The 19,347-nt window shown below is 39.3% G+C and overlaps 2 protein-coding genes across 3 annotated transcripts in view; one reads left to right on the plus strand and one right to left on the minus strand.

Annotated features, from left to right (window-relative positions):
- The window catches only part of rbks (ribokinase), a 44,267-nt gene extending 31,879 nt beyond the window's left edge, over positions 1-12,388 (plus strand). For both annotated transcript variants that reach the window (XM_023274254.3, XM_035949901.2), the window contains 2 exons: positions 3,090-3,278; positions 11,641-12,388. In XM_023274254.3, the coding sequence (XP_023130022.1) occupies positions 3,090-3,278; positions 11,641-11,814 (363 nt within the window). In that variant the 3' untranslated portion in view covers positions 11,815-12,388. The remainder of the gene's footprint in view (positions 1-3,089; positions 3,279-11,640) is intronic.
- mrpl33 (mitochondrial ribosomal protein L33) lies at positions 11,988-17,763 on the minus strand. The gene is made up of 4 exons (XM_023274265.3): positions 17,644-17,763; positions 15,942-15,960; positions 15,735-15,841; positions 11,988-12,472 (listed from the first exon to the last, which is right to left on the minus strand). The coding sequence occupies exons 1-4, from the start codon at positions 17,663-17,665 to the stop codon at positions 12,423-12,425; spliced, it is 198 nt and encodes a 65-aa protein (XP_023130033.1). The 5' UTR covers positions 17,666-17,763; the 3' UTR covers positions 11,988-12,422.
- Between the last annotated feature and the right edge of the window lie 1,584 nt (positions 17,764-19,347).

A 19,347-nucleotide genomic window follows, 5' to 3' on the forward strand; every position in this document is an offset into this window, starting at 1 on the left:
TATGAAAATGTATTTGTCAAGCGGCAACATAACATTATGCACACACACGCGCACATATGTATATATGTATACATACACACTATTGTTTAAAAGTTTGGGGTCACTTAGAAATGTCCTTATTTTTGAAAGAAAAGCAGTTTTTTTTTCAGTGAAGGTAACATTAATCAGAAATACAGTCTAGACAGTGTTAATCCTCTCTGGATGCACTGAGCCCTTCTCTAACTACCTATGTATTTACTATATATACCATTATTGCATTACATTCACTCTGTTTCTTTCTGTGTCCTTTCTCCGAGTGTCCCTGGTCCCAGAGCTGGATGCTGGATGCTTCAGATGTGTGGCTGTGTTTTATGGTCCTTGTGTCCCACCCCCCCACCTCTCTATCTCTACCCCTCTATCTGTATCCCTCTATCTCTACCTCTACCCCTCTATCTCTACCTCTCTACTTCTTCTGTCCCTCTCAACCCGCCCGGCCAGCAGGCAGATGGGTCCCCCCACATTAGAGCCGGGTTCTGCTCGAGGTTTTTTTCCCTGTTAAAAGGGTGTTTTCCTTGCCACTGTCACCTTTTGGCTTGCTCTGGGGGTTCAGGCATATGGGTTCTGTAAAGCGTCTCGAGACAATTTGACTGTAATTGGCGCTATATAAATAAAATTGAATTGAATTGAATTAATGTGGAAAATAACTGTTCTAGCTGGAAACAGCTGATTTTTAATGGAATATCTCCATAGGGGTACAGAGGAACATTTCCAGCAACCATCACTCCTGTGTTCTAATGCTACATTGTGTTAGCTAATGGTGTTGAAAGGCTCATTGATGATTAGAAAACCCTTGTGCAGTTATGTTAGCACAACAAGAGTTTTCATGGAAAATTAAACATGAAATTGCCTGGGTGAGCCCAAATTTCTGAATGGTAGAGAACATTCTTACGTTAAAAAACCATCACTCCTGTGTTCTAATGGTACATTATGTTAGCTAATCGTATTAAGAGGCTAATTGAAGATTAGAAAATCCTTGAGTATAAGTGTGAGTTTTCACTTTTGAATTGTAGTGTATACATATATACATATATATGTACATATGTGTGTATATATATATATCTATATATATGCAATACATATATATATGCTTTTTATTTGTGTATTTTCTACATTTTTTTCGATAAATTAATGCTGAAGATTAACATTTTTTTGTTTACACCATAAATCCATAATTTCATATGTATTTTTATAGTTTTGATGTCTTCAGCATTAATCTACAATGTGTAAAATAGTTAAATAAAAAACATTAAATGAGAAAGTGTGTGTGTGTGTGTGTGTGTGTGTGTGTGTGTGTGTGTGTGTGTGTGTGTGTGTGTGTGTGTGTGTGTGTGTGTGTGTGTGTGTGTGTGTGTCTGGGTGTGTGCATGTGTGTGTGTATACATATATCTAATATTGATGTTCTTTATTGGTCTTCCCATGTTTATATTACAATGGCCACCTGTGATATTGTTCAAAATGTTCTGCTCATAAAAAACAGCCAACGCAGATGTAATCACTTGGTTTGAATTGTAAGTAAATTTGACATTTTACATTAGAACGACTTATTCAATTTTTTCACAGTCACTTTTTGGTCACACAACTGTCTGTTGGAGACAAGAGGCCTCTGTGCTGCCCAATAACTGTCTCCTTTAGCATGCATGCAAGATGTTTGGATAACATTGTTAAATTGCATTGTTCAATGACATGCAAATGTTTAGCAAGTAAAGCATTTTGGGTAGGCTACTATTAAATTATTTATTGTCTAAAGGAGATGCTGTGAATTCACGTGAAAGCAGTGATATGTTTATTTATTTGTCCAAAAATTTAAAAGTAGAATTATTAGTTTAGCAATAATACAGCCCTACTCCAAACCTTGGATATTTGCATCACTTGCAAGTTAACTATAATCACCTAAAACAGTACAGACAGAAACATTAGTACAGTAATGCTGTGGTTCTCCTCTGTGAAGTAATTAGTTGCAATGCTGCAAACTTCACTAGGCAAGGTAAAGATAAATCCTTGCAGACACATGCTGCATTGTAACAAGCATTGAAATTGCTAATATGAGTTGTATGCTCAGGGTTGTGTATGTAATTTAGTGTTTTGCAATTTATATAGACATAATTTTGTGTTCAAAGGTGAGATTTAATTAGTTTATGTCATTGGGAAACAGTTTAGCAAACTGAAAGTGAAATTCAGCAAAATTAGTCAAGCATAGTCACGAAAAAGGAAAAATTTAAAATAATAATGAACTATTTCAGTCAGTAAAAGAAGCGTAAAAATTAGTACAGTAACAAATTTTTCCTTGACTAATGTGTAATAGTTGAGCTTGAAAATAAACTTGTGCAGATGATGCAGATGCATTAAAGGTCATGAATAATTCTGTTGTCATCTGTATCAGGGGTGCCTCTTACTCTGAACACTCTGGACAGAACTACTGTGGTTCTAAATGTCCTTGAAGTTCCTCAAACATCAGCTGTTGAGTGCTGCTTTGTCACTGTTTAGTCATTTTGGAGCCCGATGAACCAGCACAGTCAGAGGATCTACTCTTTGAAAATGTTTGGCCTGCAGACTGCTGACAGATCCAGCAAATCCTTAACAGACTGAATGTGTTTTATGAGTCTGCCTAACCACGGTCAGTGTGTAATTAAGAGCTGACTCATGGCAGAACTGTTAACACAGAACAGTAAGCTATAGCAAATAAGCAATACACTACTAATTAGTGATTCTTGGACGTAAATGATTGTGATATACTTAACTGTGTTCATTAAAGGGAGAAAACAAACATGTTTTTATAAAAAAGCAGAAAATGAAGCCATCGCTTTGATACCTTGCATGCAATTTGTGGTGCTGGGGTTTTACCTTGGGGAATTTCCATAATGCAGTTCCTTATTTATCCTCCCAGTATCCCACCCCAGTGCTGGTTTTGCTCTATCTTTAATTTTAATTCCTAACCTCTGATTTACTTGGCTCACTGACATTTAAAAGAGAAAGACTCATTTAAAAGAACATGTCAAAGACAGTGTCCCATTATCATATTCTGCTTTTATGCTTTTGTGTTCTCCATACAGGCAGAGTTGCTCACTGGTTCCTCAGTAACTAATGTGGAGGAAGCACATCGCGCTGGTCAGGAGCTGCTGAAACGAGGCTGCGGGTCAGTCATCATCACTTTAGGACCCCAGGGCAGCGTGGTGCTCAAGGCACAGGAGTCTACCTCAAAACACATTCCAGTTACTGCTGTCACAGCTGTGGACACTACAGTAAGTTGTCACATGTACTCTTCATGTACTTCATTTTTCAATCATTTTCATCATTAGTCTGTGAAATTTCAGAAAATAGTAACCATAAAAGCTCATTGCGGTATTTCATGGCTTGAGGTGAAGTCTTAGATGTTATTGTTGGTCGGCCCACCACATCAGACCGAATTGGAAGTTCTTAACCATATAGCCGACCATTAAGAAAGTATGTACAAGCATTATTCCTAGAGGTTAAATGTTACTGACTTTGGTGATGCCCTGACTTTTCATTTAGCACCACTATTAGTAACATTTGTGATTTTTAGCAAATTATCTCAACAACGATGGGATATATTGACTGCTCAGCTTCAAATTAAATATCGACATCAGCCCAAAATAAACATTAGCGGGCAGATAATAAGGACTGTCTGCCTTAAAGATTTGTTTCAAAATGTCTATATTGAGGAGGAAAAAATACATGCATACATCAGTTTCAGCAAAAAGCCAACATGAGTTGGAGAATGTTAGCATATTGGATTTCATCAAAAATCCAGCATCGTGCTTAATTGATGGGTAACCTCAGCATGAGCTGCCACTATGATGAAAATAAAGTTGCAATCTGTTCACTGTTCACTGAATTTTTAAGCAAAAGTATGGTCCGTCCCCTGTATCACTTTCTGAATTTTTGAGCATTTGCTGTTATCTTTGTCTTATATGATACCAAAACAGTCATTTGGGGGCTTTTGAAGCTAGTAGGGTGCTTCTAGAACTAAGACCTCAATCAAATAAATATGTATCTTCAAAGTTAAATATGCTTTTGTGGGACAGTAGATGTTAGTTGTAACCCTGACAAAATGCCTGTAAAACTAATGACATTCCCATCGCCATTTTAATTGTGAGCATGTTGGCATCACCAGTATGGTTTGTTTACTCATCAAATAAGTCTCAAGCAGTTACTTGAATAATTTGATTCTATATTTAACTTATAAAGTTTCAGAAACAAGCAGAAATGCCCACTCTGGCCTTTCAGAATCTGAATTGATGTGTACAATTTCTGATTACTTTTCTGATTAATTCAAAAGATATTCAACTAATGGGTGAAACAAAAGAATAAAAATCGTCTTTTAATGTTAAATCCATCATTGTCTTGTTGATAAATTGATTTGCTAAACTACTTAGCAACCAGCTGTTTTAGCACTGATTATATATGCACAGTAAATATATGTTTGGATGAAAGTGCAGTAGTACCCCTTACTACTATTTACCGTTTACTTATTTTTATATGATTTTATTCAGCTCAATATGTCTTTTCTTTGCTTAAGTGTTTTTTTTTTCCCACATCTTCTATATCTCAGTAGTTAGGCATGCTTATATGGAGGTAATACAACTTTCCATGTTAGAAAAAGGAAAAATATTTCAAATCGAAAATAATGTAATCTACCACATTTCTCACTGAAACATAGACACTGGAAGTAATTCTTTACAGCAATAACAGAGGGAAAAATATTATTCATCAAAAAATCCTTAGATGCACAATTACTTTTTTTTTCCTTACCGGTCATCACAGGTGAGTAAACTCTTGCATCTCTGAGCTTTAGCAGAGCTGCAGATCTTTATATTGCTCAAATTTAACAGTGTAAGATCACTGGGGATGTGGTGACCAGCTCCTGTTTCCCTTCACTGATTTGAATCTTTAAAAGAGGCCGAGCGTCGCTTGAGTCATTTCACACTGGCCTCTGTGGTTTGTATTCGTCACACCGGTTCGATGTTTGCGTTTCCTGCCACTGAGGGTTTTGTGGTGCGTGTGTTCTACCAACCAAATACGTCATCTCACAGGGGTGTTAATCACCTCTCTGCTTTAATCAAACCTGGTGAGGTTTAATTGTGTAATGGGTTCTTTTGCACAATACTTCCCCCGAGGACCTTTATTGTGCTGTAATTTCCACATGCTGCACATCATGCAGTACAGTAAAAACTGGAGTAAAACCATTTACAAGCAATGTAATCTAAACTTTAGATGAAACCCACTTCAGACGATGTGAACGTAAGGAAAAAAGCAGCAAATAAAGACCGCAAAGAGTGGTTCTTCAGTGTGTGTAACTGTGTTTGCAGACGCATTCCAAACTCCCTGCCGCTGCTTATCCCAGGTCACTTTGGCATTTCAAGAACAAAGCACTGGCTTTTCTTGCACGGTGTGTGACCTCCTCTTCGCCCCCTCATTTTAAAGCAGACACACATAACTGCCCTTATTCACCATCTTCACCCTCCTCACTTCCCAATAGCCCCCAGGAGTACTTACCCACCACCCCTGCTCCTGCTCCCCCATCCTCTCCCATGACTCACCTCTTGGGCCTGCATCAGTCAGCAGAAAGCTGTGGTTGGGCCTGCTGCATGTCCCCCTCCTAGACACACACACTCTCACCCCACCCTGTCTGTTCTTTCATGGGCCCATAAATTCTGTTGTGTTTAACTCTTTTGGACATCATAATCCCTCTTCCAGTAAAGCTCCTTTTTTTTTTTTTTTTTTTTTTTTTTTTTACTGGAGAGGGGAAAAAACAACAGGTTGTTATCAGGATCATTATTCACTTCTGAGCTTGTTCTGGTAACACGGCCTCTTAGTTGAGATCACATCTGCTGTTCTTACTGCTTTGATTGTCTTTTTTTTTGGTCCTCTATTGATTGAAATGCTTATGAAAGATTGCCTTTAAGCCTTTTAGCAGCTAGATTTTTCTTGTTGCAACTTTCCGGTTTCGCTAGTGTCGGGCTGTGATTTGAAGCTGTGTTTTCGCTTGCGATTCTTCGATATCAACACAGTGAGTCACTTGCGGTTTTGTGCTATTTTAGCTAAGCTACTGTTCAGCCGGGCCACAGGTGGCGTGACGCGCTTAAAATCGGAAATACGAATCCACTTTTTTACCATTTTGTCGCTATGTTCCAACTTGTCCCAGTTGTAATATGTCCAGTTGATTGATTGATCAGGCTTGGCTAATGGAGTGCCACTGTGGCTGCAAAATCATTTAGCTTTCTTTTAACAGTAATGATTTCATCATCTTCTCCTCCTGCAACTGTCTGAATAACACATTTAACACAGCAAGAGCAATTATGGGCTGAGTCAGGGCCGGGAATCTGGATGAATAACAAAGCAAATCCACTCATCTACTGTGGGTCTCCCCCATCCCTCCTCCTTTATCCATTCGTGTCCCTTTTGTTTTAAATTGAGCACAGGCTTCCCTTGCTGAGATCACAGCCTTTGCTGTTTGGTGTGGACAGTTAGATGAGACTTTAGTACACACACACACACACACACACACACACACACACACACACACACACACACACACACACACACACACACATCCAGTGCTTTTTGCCTCAGCAGGACTTGGGTGGCCTTGGTTTCCACTGCTCCGGGAGGTCCAGTGTGTAGGGCAAAAGGTAGACAGCGCTGTCTAAACCAGACATTACAGTGGTCTGGACAGTCAAATTATTCCCAGTCTTCTCCAATGACTAGAGACGTCTGAAGACCAATTGCACGATTCCTTCCTGGAAGCTCGAGGTAAGGGAATACCTCCTGATCAGTGCATTCCTCAACCCTGCAAACTCTGGTCAGCATGACACAATGAGAAAAACTGCCACATCACCAGGTTTTAATGGATTGCACGTGCTACAGCAGCTGCTGTTTAGCAACCCAGACCTCTGCCAGCACATAGTCATGTCGATCAGTGTTATACACAAAAGGCTGATAGAGAACTAAGACAAAGCACTGCAGATGGATCAAAGATGTGAGGGGCCTAATTGGTCCAATTAAATGTGTTTTTGATCTCTCGAGTCTTCGTCTCTTGTTACTTCAGAGGAGTCATCCCGGCTGTTTGCGAGTCTTACTGGAAGCTTCCGGGCGTGGAAGCCGCTGTTAGTCATCGCTGCCCCTCAGATGGTCTTTGCTCTCCCCAGGGTGCCTTTCATTGACAAAGGCTGTAGGCTTCAGGAGTTAACTGCACATAGCTCCATCTGTCATACCAGGATGGGAGTCAAGATCGCAGGAGGCCTCTGGGTGAGAAACACACTCACAGGTTGTGGAGACTTGAGAGGTTCAGTGGGTGAACCAGACTGTGCAACATGACAGACATACAATGTGGAACTCTCGATGAAATCTGCATTTTCTATAGGTTTTGTGTTTTCTGTCTGTCTGTGGTGCTTAGTGTTCGCTGCTGTGGTGTCTCTGCTTCACTTTACAAAGATCACTTGTCAATCAAAGCGTGTGGGCGCTACTGTTGTCTTTGGATTTTCTGTTGATAGACTTGTTTCTGTATGGACTCCTTTGTTTGCCTGTGCAGCCATGGCAGTTACTGCTGCTTGTATTAACTTTTTCACTCTTTATTCCAAGCACACAGCACTTGTGCTTCTGCAACAACTGTTAAGAAAAGACCTAGTCCTGTAGTTCTGTCAGTGACACCCCACCAGATGTTAAAGTGTTCATAGCAGCAAATAGAAGGCTTTAAGTGGCTGAAGGTTTATCGGTGTTGTGTTAAATTTAGGTTTGGTCATTGTAAAGTCATTAATATTATATTTTACATTAGCTCTCTGGTCAAAGACTTTATTTCAGCATCAGTGTACAAACACATCCAATTGCAGAGAAGTTCTGGAAGCATACTTTGTTCATTTGGTGAGCTTGTTACCGGGTGTCTGCCATCCTAATTTCTAACTTCATTGTGAGTACCAGCAGAGAACAGGCAGAAGAACGGAGCGTAGATCAAGACGTGGTGGACGGAGCCAACCAGCGAGAGCATCACAGCTCATCCACGGCAAGTGCATGTGTCATTTGATTGACAGGCCTCCAGATCTAACCTTCACCAAACTGTGTCGAGGGCAGCGGCAGCAGAGCTGAAGGCGGGTAGCGCTTGTCAGCCTCGTTGAGCTTCATTCACTTGAGCATCACATGCCAGTCTCAGGGATGGAGACAGTGTTAGTAAGACACTGAAAGGTTGGATGGTGGCTCCAACAGTCAAATGAGCTGACGTTTAGACTAAAACACTGAAGTCCTCTTTTGTTAGTTTACAAGTACTTACTTAGATGTAGGTTCCTTATAAAATTACATAGTGAGGTTCATAAAGATGACATTTGTACTCAATCGTAGGTCTATTTTACTGGTCCCTTAAAGCAATGATCGGTATTTTGATATTTTGTATTTCATATTATACTATAAATGGTCATCGATTTAATATTAACCCCTAAAAGCTTATCTCTGTGTATCAAAGTTAAATTTTTAACTAGTTTTTGCCATGAAAATAATTCCTTCCTGCCTTTAAATAGTTGAGATGCAACCCCACCTGTCTCTTCACTCACCCCTCCTCACTGACTGCAGCTCAGCACACCAGCTCACCTGCTCAGACACAAGCTTTTGCCAAGGAAAATTTAAAATAATAGCTCTTTCCATTCACTAAGGATATACAAATAGTGCATTGAAATGAACATAACAAGAACAAATATTTGTCTCAGGAGTTAGTGGAGACCAAAACAGAGCTAAATTGAGAGTGAATGTTAGATTTGCAGTTACCAAGTGGACAAAACGTTGCAAATTTATCACATTCTTTTTACTAAAACAAAACATATGCACATGGGGTCTAAATCAAAAGTACAAATTTCTAATTCGTAATAGGATATACCCATTTGTGACATGCAGATTTACAGAAATTTCTATAACTTTAGTACAGCATGGAAGCAAAAATAAAAAATCTGCATAATTAGAAGTCTGTAAGCATCTTCAACATCTAATAACATTTTAAGACTACTGAATACTGTTAAATCTGAATTATGTTGAAACTTTTGTGCAACCAAATTTATAGCATTGAAACATTTTACTTTATGTTCCCCTCTTTCAAATTTCCAAAAGGTAATTTTACATTGAACTTTAAAATCTTAAGTAAACCAACTCAGAAGGAACGTTTAAATGTCCACTGTATGGAATCCAGTGACTGGTGAAATGTATCTTAAATGATTATCCTTGGTAGCTTCCATGTTGATGTGAGTTCTACTTATATTTTTTGAAGACTGGCCACTGAATCTTCTTTCTGACTTCATGAACCCTGAGAAATCCTTTTCAAAACATTTTCAAGCTTTTGAAATCGCACAAGTTGAAATGAACTTTCTGAAATTTCGACCCACACCAGGTTAGACAGATTTCATTAAATCATCAGATCAAAATATTCCAAATCAGTGGTATCTGCATGTAATCATTTAGTGTTTATTTAACATGATTAAACTTTACATGTCAGGTAATCAGCTGCTTGTATGAAGTCTATTTTCCCTCCGTAATACGAGTCCCATTGAATTTTGGTAACTTTGGTCCAGTTGTCACTCATTTAAAGAACTCCTGACAGAACAAATTTACTTAGATTAAAATATAGATACATCCTGTAACAGATTTTTTTTTCATCTGGAAAAGATCTCAATAACGGGTTAATTGTTTATTTATGAAAACAATAGTGCAGGCTTTTAACGAGTTAGGCTCTAAATGCCAGTCTTAGTTCTCAGAAACCTGTTTCAGCTCCACCCAGTTGTAATGTGACAAAACAATGGTGGCGTCTTTGCAGGGATTTAATGGCAGATTACTGTAAAGTCAACAGGTGATTTAAAACATAAATGAGAAATGAAGTGGCCTGCAATTAAAAAATAATCATCTATTGTCATGACTATGAGGACTGAAATCCTCTAGTTTCTATCATCTAATCTTGCTGTTCAAACCGTCCTCCTCGCCGCACCGTGCAGCGTTCCCAAGCACCAACCCCCACTCAGGAGTGCTATCATCGTCTCAGCCGTGACGTGTGAACTGGGAGACGGGCCAGAACCAAACCAGTGGGACCGCTCCGCCAAAGCCTCATTTCCAAATGCTGGCTGTATTGTAGCCCAGCCCAGCTACCAGACAGGAGACGTAAACACGGCACGGGTTTAAACATGGAAATCCACCAGGCCTGTGAAATGTTTCATCTCTGATCTCACTCTTTCCAGCATCTATGCAGTCCAGGAGTCACACCAGTGGCGAGCACCGGGGTGGGGTGCAAATAATGGCCTTTTCAAATGTCGAATCAGATTATTTTTTTCATATGTTACATATGGATGAACAAAGAATACTTATTTAGATAATATCCATTTAGGTGGCAGGTCCATGAGCCCTGCTTTGCCCTCTGTCTTCAGTGCCCTCCCTGCTTGGGCAGAGTCAGAGTTAGGGTTTCTGTTTTTGCCCCATGTCACTGAATCATCTCCACTCAACCGAGGAGCATCACATTTGACAAAAGGGTTACTTTGAGGTTGGAGGGTGAGGGGAGGAGCAGCTTACAGAGGTGCTCAGAAGAGAGTGCAATGAACTCTTGTGAGAGCCGAGGTGATGAGTAATGGAGCTGGGCTTGTGAGAACCAGCGTCGGGGGGCCATTTGTGGTTAAACATGAGCGTGTCGCCACATACCATTGTGCCTTTTCCCATCAGCGAGCCCCCCCTCACCCTCCCCTCACCTCCCCTCGGCATCCCGTCCCAGCCAACCCCCTCCGGGGCGTAGACTGCACATTCCATCTTTATCAATAGATGTGCAGAGAAGAGGCATGATTTATGACACAGCGATAGCCAAACCCTGAGCGCTTGGCAGTTATGGTGAAGCCATAAAGCAGCCATATGCTGTTCAGCTGACTTTGAAAAGCCATTAGTAAACCCTGTGTGGTTGTTTGCTAGTTTTATTCATTTACATTATTAAGCTGTTTCAAAAAAAAATGTAATAGTTTGTTGATGAGCAACCATGTGGGGACTAAACAGCATACTGTTGTTTTTTTTTTTTTTTTAAAGTACTTAGTTGTTTCAACAGGTAATAATGTATTCAGTCAACACTTTTGGGCTTTCCATGTCTGCAGTGAAAAATTCTTTTTCATATATTAAAGGATCCCGTAGAACAATCAAACCGCATTTAAGATGTTTCATGAGCTCACCACACCAAATTTATGACTCTGCGAGCATTACGTGAAAATGATTAAAGCCTTTCATACAAAGACCTGAGAAACACACAAAAAAAGTCACTTGAAACTAGCCGAGGCTTCAGGCAGCAGCACAAGAGAAACAGCTGACAAATGCCACAGCACCCCCTACTGTTGGCAACTTATTACATTTAAAATTGATCGTTTTCCTCATCTTCATATTTAACCTGAGTGTTCCTGTTCCCACCAAAATGCAATATTAAATTTGAATTTAAAATTTTTTTAATTATTATTACAGTATCAATCTTATTTCTATATATACACGTATTTGTGGCTCCTGCTGAGCAGGGCACATGGCTGTGGACAGCAAAATTGTTTGCACCACAGGTAAAATTTAATAAAGCATTGTTGTAATATTGTTTCTTCACAGGGTGCTGGAGACAGCTTTATTGGAGCGCTGGCATTTTATATGGCTAATTATTCCACAGTGCCTCTGGAGGAGATGGCCCGCAGAGCCAATCAGGTGGCAGCGGTGAGTGTGCAGGCTGTCGGCACGCAGACGTCCTTCCCCTTCAGACACAACCTACCGGCTGAACTGTTCTGAGAGCAGCAGGCCACAGCAGTGTGAACAGACCAAGCCTGGATGGGGTCTTATTGACTGAACAGTGAACTGGTTAATGAAATTAGATGCCTTTGAGAAATCCAAGAACGAACAATAATACGACACTATTGAGGATTGATGAACAAGCCTGTCAATATAGCATTTATAATAAGCTGTACGGCATTGACATAATTTATTGAATTACCCAATAAAGATATTATTTCACATGTGGCTCAAGTACATGTACCTGGTTGAAATGTTTTACATTTGACTGAATCACAATCAATGATGTATACAGTGCAGAGCCACTGAGCAGTCAGAACATATTCTATGGCTGAACAGCTGGAGATCAAGACAGTTGTGGTGGTCCCAATATATCCTCACTTATTACTTTCTTCTTTAAAATGTTGGTAATCGGGAGTTTGCTAAAGCCAGTCTGGTGTTTCTGTTGCAGTGTGGAGAGTAGCAGCCTTTTTACTGATCCAGGAGGAAGTCTTCCAAAATAAAAAAAAATCAGTTGTTGACTGACAAACACTTTGTATATCCATGACAATAAAAATAGTCTGTTTAAACCTTGTAGGTTTATGTTGTCCATATATTTTGGTGAATGGTTAAATTGATCTGATCTTCTTCTTCTCAAAGAATAGGACGTGCTTGTTCACTGCAAAGACAAAAAGCAGACAGGAAGTGGAAGTTAAGGGTAGATACCAATGTTCACGTCTTGTGGGAGTTCATACTGTGGGCTCAGTATTTTTACATATGTGCACATAAACAATAATGAGTTGTAGAACAGAATATAATAGAATGTGCTTTATTGTCCTAAAGATAGTCCAAGTCTACATTTACAAATATACAATATAAATGTCACAAATAATATCTTAAAAATATATGAGAACTGTAAAGAAAAATAATGTATTGCACTGTAAAAAAAGTGCGTTGCACACTTGGGAATGACTGTATTGCACGGGGTGAGTGGATATGAGGTAGTATGTTTAGCAGCAGCAGAGACAGTGATGTATATTGCACATACAGTCCTCTGAAAGTATGCTACTATATGAAACATTCAGAATAATGCTGTGAAAAAAAACAGCCTGAAAGCTGAAACTTCCCACAGATCAAAATTTCTATGTATTTCTGAATTTAAATGCAGGTTGTTAAAATCTTTGAAAATGTTCTAGTCAGCAGACTGCGAGGACAAAAGCTCAAGCTTGTATTTCCTTAAGTGTTGGACTCGAAAGTTCATTTAAGATGTGCTACTGCTCTAGAGCCACTCTTCACATTTCTATCCACAATTTACTGGAATTCATTCCTCCCTCTGTCAGCACATTGTTTTCTGTGCTACTGGCCCCCACACAAACAGAAAGCAGAATGTTTCCACCCCCTTTACACACCTCAGACATCAACTGTTGTGATACAGTCACAAGTAAGGATTCCTTCAGATGCAATGTTTCACAGTGGACCACTGCATCCCCCATGTTAGCTGAACTGTCCTACATACACTGCCGTTCAAAAGTTTGGGGTCACCCAAATAATTTCATATTTTCCATGAAAACTCACACTTTTATCCATGTGTTAACATACCTGCACAAGGGTTTTCTAACCATCAATTAGTCGTTCAACACCATTAGCTAACACAACGTAGCATTAGAACTGGGGCTGCAACTAACGATTATTTTAATGATCGATTATTCTGTTGATTATTTTTTCGATTAATCGCATAAAACACATTTTTAATTCCCACCTCTTTATTCAGAAATAGAAGATTTGGACTGACAGAGTAAATAAGATCATTGTAGTGAAGCAGAGTTTCCTCTAGGATTTTTTCAGCAGCAGCAGCAGCAGGCTCTCCGTGGAGCTGTGGCGAGTAAACAAATGACACTTGACTGCAGATTTTACTTGTACAACCTATTTATTGAATGGCCAGTTGAAAATGGCTTTTTAAAGGCTGAATGTAACAAAAAAAAAAAAAAAAAAAAAAAAAGATTTGAACTAGCTCATCTGAAAATGCAGTCAGCAGCTACATCATGGTGTGTAGATATTAGCTTAATGCTATCAATAGTTTACTCACGTTAGCGACACTGAGTTGGCACCGGACCGAATGAACTGAAGCTACCGATATGTTACGTAGCGTTAGCTGGACATCAATATTTTTTGAATGTCTATTTAACTTGTAAAACATATTATGAGTTATCTTAAGCTTATAACTTTTCACTGCCCTATTTTCCAAGACGACACTCCTCTGACTCTCTGACCTGGTGTCTGGGTGCTTGACTTGACGTCACTTTCAAGGCCGCGCTCTCACGACATCAACGTCGTATTAACCAACATATCAAAGAGCAGATACTGAGCAAGATAATTATCTGTAGTTTACCTTGGTACTCGCGAGTACCCAACACAGTGCAGAACTCTGCTGTGAAGGTGGAGACATGCGGCGGTGGTGTATTTGCAACAATAACAACAAAAGAAAGAAATTTGAAGGAGTGGCAGCTGGGATTTAGGGATGGCAGCCCGCCGCTGCTGAATCCACTGTGTTTATCCGACTGATCTGCCGGACTGTCGAGCTCAAAGCCCGGTCATGTGACAATGTTGTGGCCCGCTAGTGACTGCCCACCGTCTGTGCAATTTTCAGATCCGTGCGTTGCCGTGCGGGAAAATCGCATGTAGTGGACACGCGGCATGTTTTTTGTTTTGTGAAGCGTGAAATGCTCCCACACTTATGAGGACTTCGGTCAAACTGTTTTCTCCGTGCCAGTCATGTTTCATTTGTTGAATTTACTCTTCCGCTCTGCATCCACCTCACTCTGTTCAACTCACTCTGCAGTTGGAGTTGTTTTTTTTTAAACTTTATTTCAGTCAGCCAGCATTGGATAAGCTCTGCAGGTGAAGTAGACGCCTCCGCGACATGGTGAGTGACACATCGATCACACGACACAACAAATCGATAATGAAATTCGTTGCCAACGATTTTAATAAGCGATTTTTATCGATTTAATCGATTCGTTGTTGCAGCCCTAATTAGAACACAGGAGTTATGGTTGCTGGAAATGTTCCTCTGTACCTCTATGGAGATATTCCATTAAAAATCAGCCATTTCCTGCTAGAATAGTCATTTACCACATTAACAATGTCTAGACTGGATTTCTGGTTCATTTAAAGTTATCTTAATTGAAAAAAATGCATTTTTTCCACAAATAAGGACATTTCTAAGTGACCCCAAACTTTTGAACGGTACAGAGGTTCAAAATATTGTGGAAATTAAATTTTAAACTATAGGTAGATTCTGTAATGACAGCTGTGTTTTTGATATATCACAATGATGGTAATTTTACAATATCACCATATTTTGACAAATTCTGTTAAACTGCACTGCGCTGTCTGCTGTTTCTAGTATTTTGTCCATTGCACTGAAATCAGTGAGGACAGGTTAAATAACAAAAACTCCTGTGTGTGTGATGCAGTTCAACATCACCACAAAACTACTTCCCCTAAAATGATCCTACAGTACAATCAACATCTCTCCAATAAAGTTCTATTCCATTAAAAAAATCAGCTGTTTCCAGCTGGAATAGTCATTTACCACATTAACAATGTCTAGACTGCGTTTATGATTCATTTAATGTTATCTTCACTGACAAAAAACTGCCTTTCTTTTAAAAATAATGTTTCTAAGTGCTTTTGAACAGTAGTTTATTGTTTGTCTTTCAGCCTAGTAGACTGGAAATTTCATCAGATTATTTTTTTTTCTTTCTTTGGTTTGCAGCGCAACTTAAAACAAGTGCATTCAAACTACACAGCAGAAATTATCTACCCTACTGACCTAAACACAACCCACAGAGCACAGCATATTTAATCAGTGTATCACAAAGAGCATTTATGTGGATCAGAGTTAACAGTCCTAACACAGCTGATCAGTCACGTCTTACCGACTGGATCATGTTTGCGCATCACCATCTTGTCTCTGAGACGGTTCCTCTTTGCATTGAAGGCATATCCTGTCCCTGCAGCACTCACCATCTGCACCAGGATGCTCCTGACAGAGGATAACACTGTGTACATTACTGTGACCCCAACACCATACACCTCATACTGACAATCCCAAAATGTTGGAAACATTCAGGCACTTCACTTACTTGGATTTTGCCTTAGCCACTGAAAAAGAGCAGAGAATATGTGTTTGAATCTGACAGTACAACGCTATTATTTAGCAAGACTTATAGAGTCAATGTGTCTTTGTTGAAATGGTCAATTGCTAACAGTCAGCTAACCGCTAGCCCCAGTTACTGCACCGGACATACCGGCATGAAGCTGATGTCAACAGTCATAATGTGTAAATAAACCCAACTTTATGCCCAAGGTGATGGTAAAGGTAAGAAACTTCAACATTCATAGTAATTAAATAACTGTGACCATAGAAATGAAGGGCATACATGATATTTAGCGATTGTTGACAGAACTATAGCATTTTTCTCCAGTTTAGGTTGTAGGCTATGTGTCTCGTATGTCTAACATCTTTTATATTTGGGAACTAGACTGTAATTAACACAATTCAAAGTGTTTTGTCTGTTTTGCAATCATCCTATGGGCTGTAATCTTCAATCTATAATCCTCATTAAGGAAATAAAATCATTCTGATGCATTGCTTTTCCTGATCTATTTTTTCTTTTTCCTTCTTTTGTTTTTGTTTGAACCAGTTTCAGTATTTCTTATTTATATAAGTATATCTGAATTGTCTTAATTGTTTTTATATACTGTGAACATTTTACATTCTCTGAAATGGTGTGTTGTCTTGGCCAGGTCTCCCTCGAAAAAGAGATTTTTAATCTAAAAGGACTTACTGGTAAAATAAAGTTTAAATAATAAATAGATAAATATCTAATATAAAAGTATATGGGCCGAATTGGTCCTTTAAAGCTGTTTAAAGAGGTAAAAGCAACTGGGGTTGGTTATGGTTTAGGGCACACAGTCGTTAAAATAATATAGACATTAGGATGATTGCAAATGAGATAACTGTACAGGAATATAAACTATATACAGCTTTAGTATTCAGTTGTTAGCAGAAGCTCACCTTTTGACCAAACACCTGCTTACAAAGCCAACCATTTTTTTCTTGAAGTTAAATGAAGCAGTTTGAAAAGCCTAAAGGTTCGTTACACCTACTTATCGTTGATTTAAAGGGATGTATAAATACCCAACCACTCTTATCCACTGCATAAAAAATACCTTCTTCACCGAAGGATGGACAGGATTTTTAAAACTCTTTTCCCCAAGGTGTTTCCTATCCACACAGCGCGCTGCCATCTTTGTTTGGACTTAGACATAGAGCCAGTACAGTTTTTAAAAAATCTGCTTTTATCAAACTGGATGCAATATTTTTTACACATATGACTAGGAGACTGCATGGGGATTTGAGCAATACCTCCAGAACAAACGTGAGTCATTTTAAATGGCCTCCTAGGCTTTTAAAACATCGCAATTCATTTAAATGTAAGGGAAACCCGATGGTTGGCTCCGTCACCTGCATGTATGCAGCACAAACGGGCTAACCACAAGCTAAAGCTAACGGTACTAAACATACCTCAAAGATGCTAAAGGCACTTCGTAAAAACCTATTAACGTAAATACTGTATGTATATACTGTATGATGTTGAAGATGGCGCGGCACAAAACACTGCTATAACCACACGCGTGTAGCTGCAGTGAAGGAAAAATAAGCGTGTGGAGAATAACATGCTATACGTTGTGTTAGCTAAACGGCCGGAGGGTTTCGGACAGCTCTACGTGCGCATGCGCCCGGATCTTTGAACGCATGCATTTATTGAGTAAAATACTTACAATTAACGGCGGTTAGAAACATTCTGTAAGCTTTAAATTGCTCCTTGAAGAAGGTATTACACACAACTGTTAGCCACACAGGTCACATTGAGCAGTGTACATCCGGTGCAATAAAAGCACTTCCTGGTCCTCTTAAAGGTGTATTTCACCAAAACACTGCACCACAGTGTACTCAGCTCCACAGAGGCATGCTGATGCTGAAGTTGATCTGTTGTTTCTAAATACATGTATAAGTCTGACCTTTGTATATGTAAAGTGTTCTGTTTGATCTTCAGGTTGACCAAAGCACATATTTCCACTGGTCTAATATTCATTCCTTGTGTTTCTTGACCCAAACTAATCTCTTCTGCTTGTTGCTTTCCCTTAGTGGTGGTTAAGGCCTGATTTGTCAGTCTCAGTCCTCTGAACAGTTGATGTAGAGATGTGTCTGCTACTAGAACTCTGGGTGGCATTTATCTGGGATCTTATCTGAGGTGCTGTTAACTTTCCATTTTTGAGGCTGGAGATTGGATGAACTTATCCTCAGCAGCAGGGGTGATTCTTGGTCTTCCTTCCTTGGGGCAGTCCTCACATGAGCCAGTTTCATTGTAATGCTTGATAGTTTTTGTGACTGCACTTGGGGATACAGTCAAAGTTTCTGCAATTTCCTTTAGTTCTTAAAGTAATAAAGTAACATTGCCATATTGCATTCATTGCCATGTTGCACCTACTTTTCATTTGTATTAGCACTAATATGTTACCAAGTTGTGTTTTTTGTCTTTTTTCTTTTCTTTTTCTTTTTATTCTTATATCACTTGCTCTAGATTTGTATATATATTTATCCCTATTTCTTTATTACATCATTGTTGCACTGCCTGCTCTACGTGCCTTTTTAATTGCCCCATGGGGACAAATAAAGTTTTCTGAATCTGAATCTGAAGTAATGATGGACTGTCAATTTGTTTACTACATAATTCTATATGTGTTCATTCATAGTTTTGATGCCTTCAGTGAAAATCTACAATGTAAATAGTCATGAAAATAAACAAAAAACGTTAAATGACAAGGTGTGTCCAAACTTTTGACTAATAGTGTAGAATACGACCTACTGCTTATGGATGGAACAGAGTCTTCTAATGAGACTGCTGCAGACATGAAAGGAACATAGAGCTTTAAATATGCTCATTCACTACTGGGGACATCACAGACGGATAAGTGCTGTTATTGTACTATTTTTTCTAGCCTTCTGGGAGGACTCCATTTCGGACATGTGCAGCAGATCCAATCTAGATATTCTGCACAGAAGCATTATTGCCTTTGTTGCGTAGTCACATGGACACAGGTTTTAAGCTGCAGGTGGATACATGTGGAGGGGTAAACTCAGTCAGACATGGGGAGATGGTAAAATTTTCATGATGCTGATTCTCAACAGCTTTATATTCCAGTGCAGATGCACACATGGACAGCTGCAGACACCTAGGGATGTGTAGTTGTTGTTATCAGGTCAGTGTTATGCTTTCCTCATCTGCAAACATGCAAAGGTCCACTAGCACTAGGGTCAGCATGATCCCAAATCAGCAAGCAGCTCATTATTTGTGTCCGTGTGGACAGTACATGCACTACGTGTCAAAAGTTTGGGGTCACTTAAAACCGTCCTTATTTTTTTAAAGAAAAGCAGTTTTTTCAGTGAAGACCACGTTTAATGAATCAGAAATTCAGTCTAGA

Source organism: Amphiprion ocellaris, chromosome 20 (assembly GCF_022539595.1).
Source record: "Amphiprion ocellaris isolate individual 3 ecotype Okinawa chromosome 20, ASM2253959v1, whole genome shotgun sequence".
Lineage (NCBI taxonomy): Eukaryota > Metazoa > Chordata > Actinopteri > Pomacentridae > Amphiprion > Amphiprion ocellaris.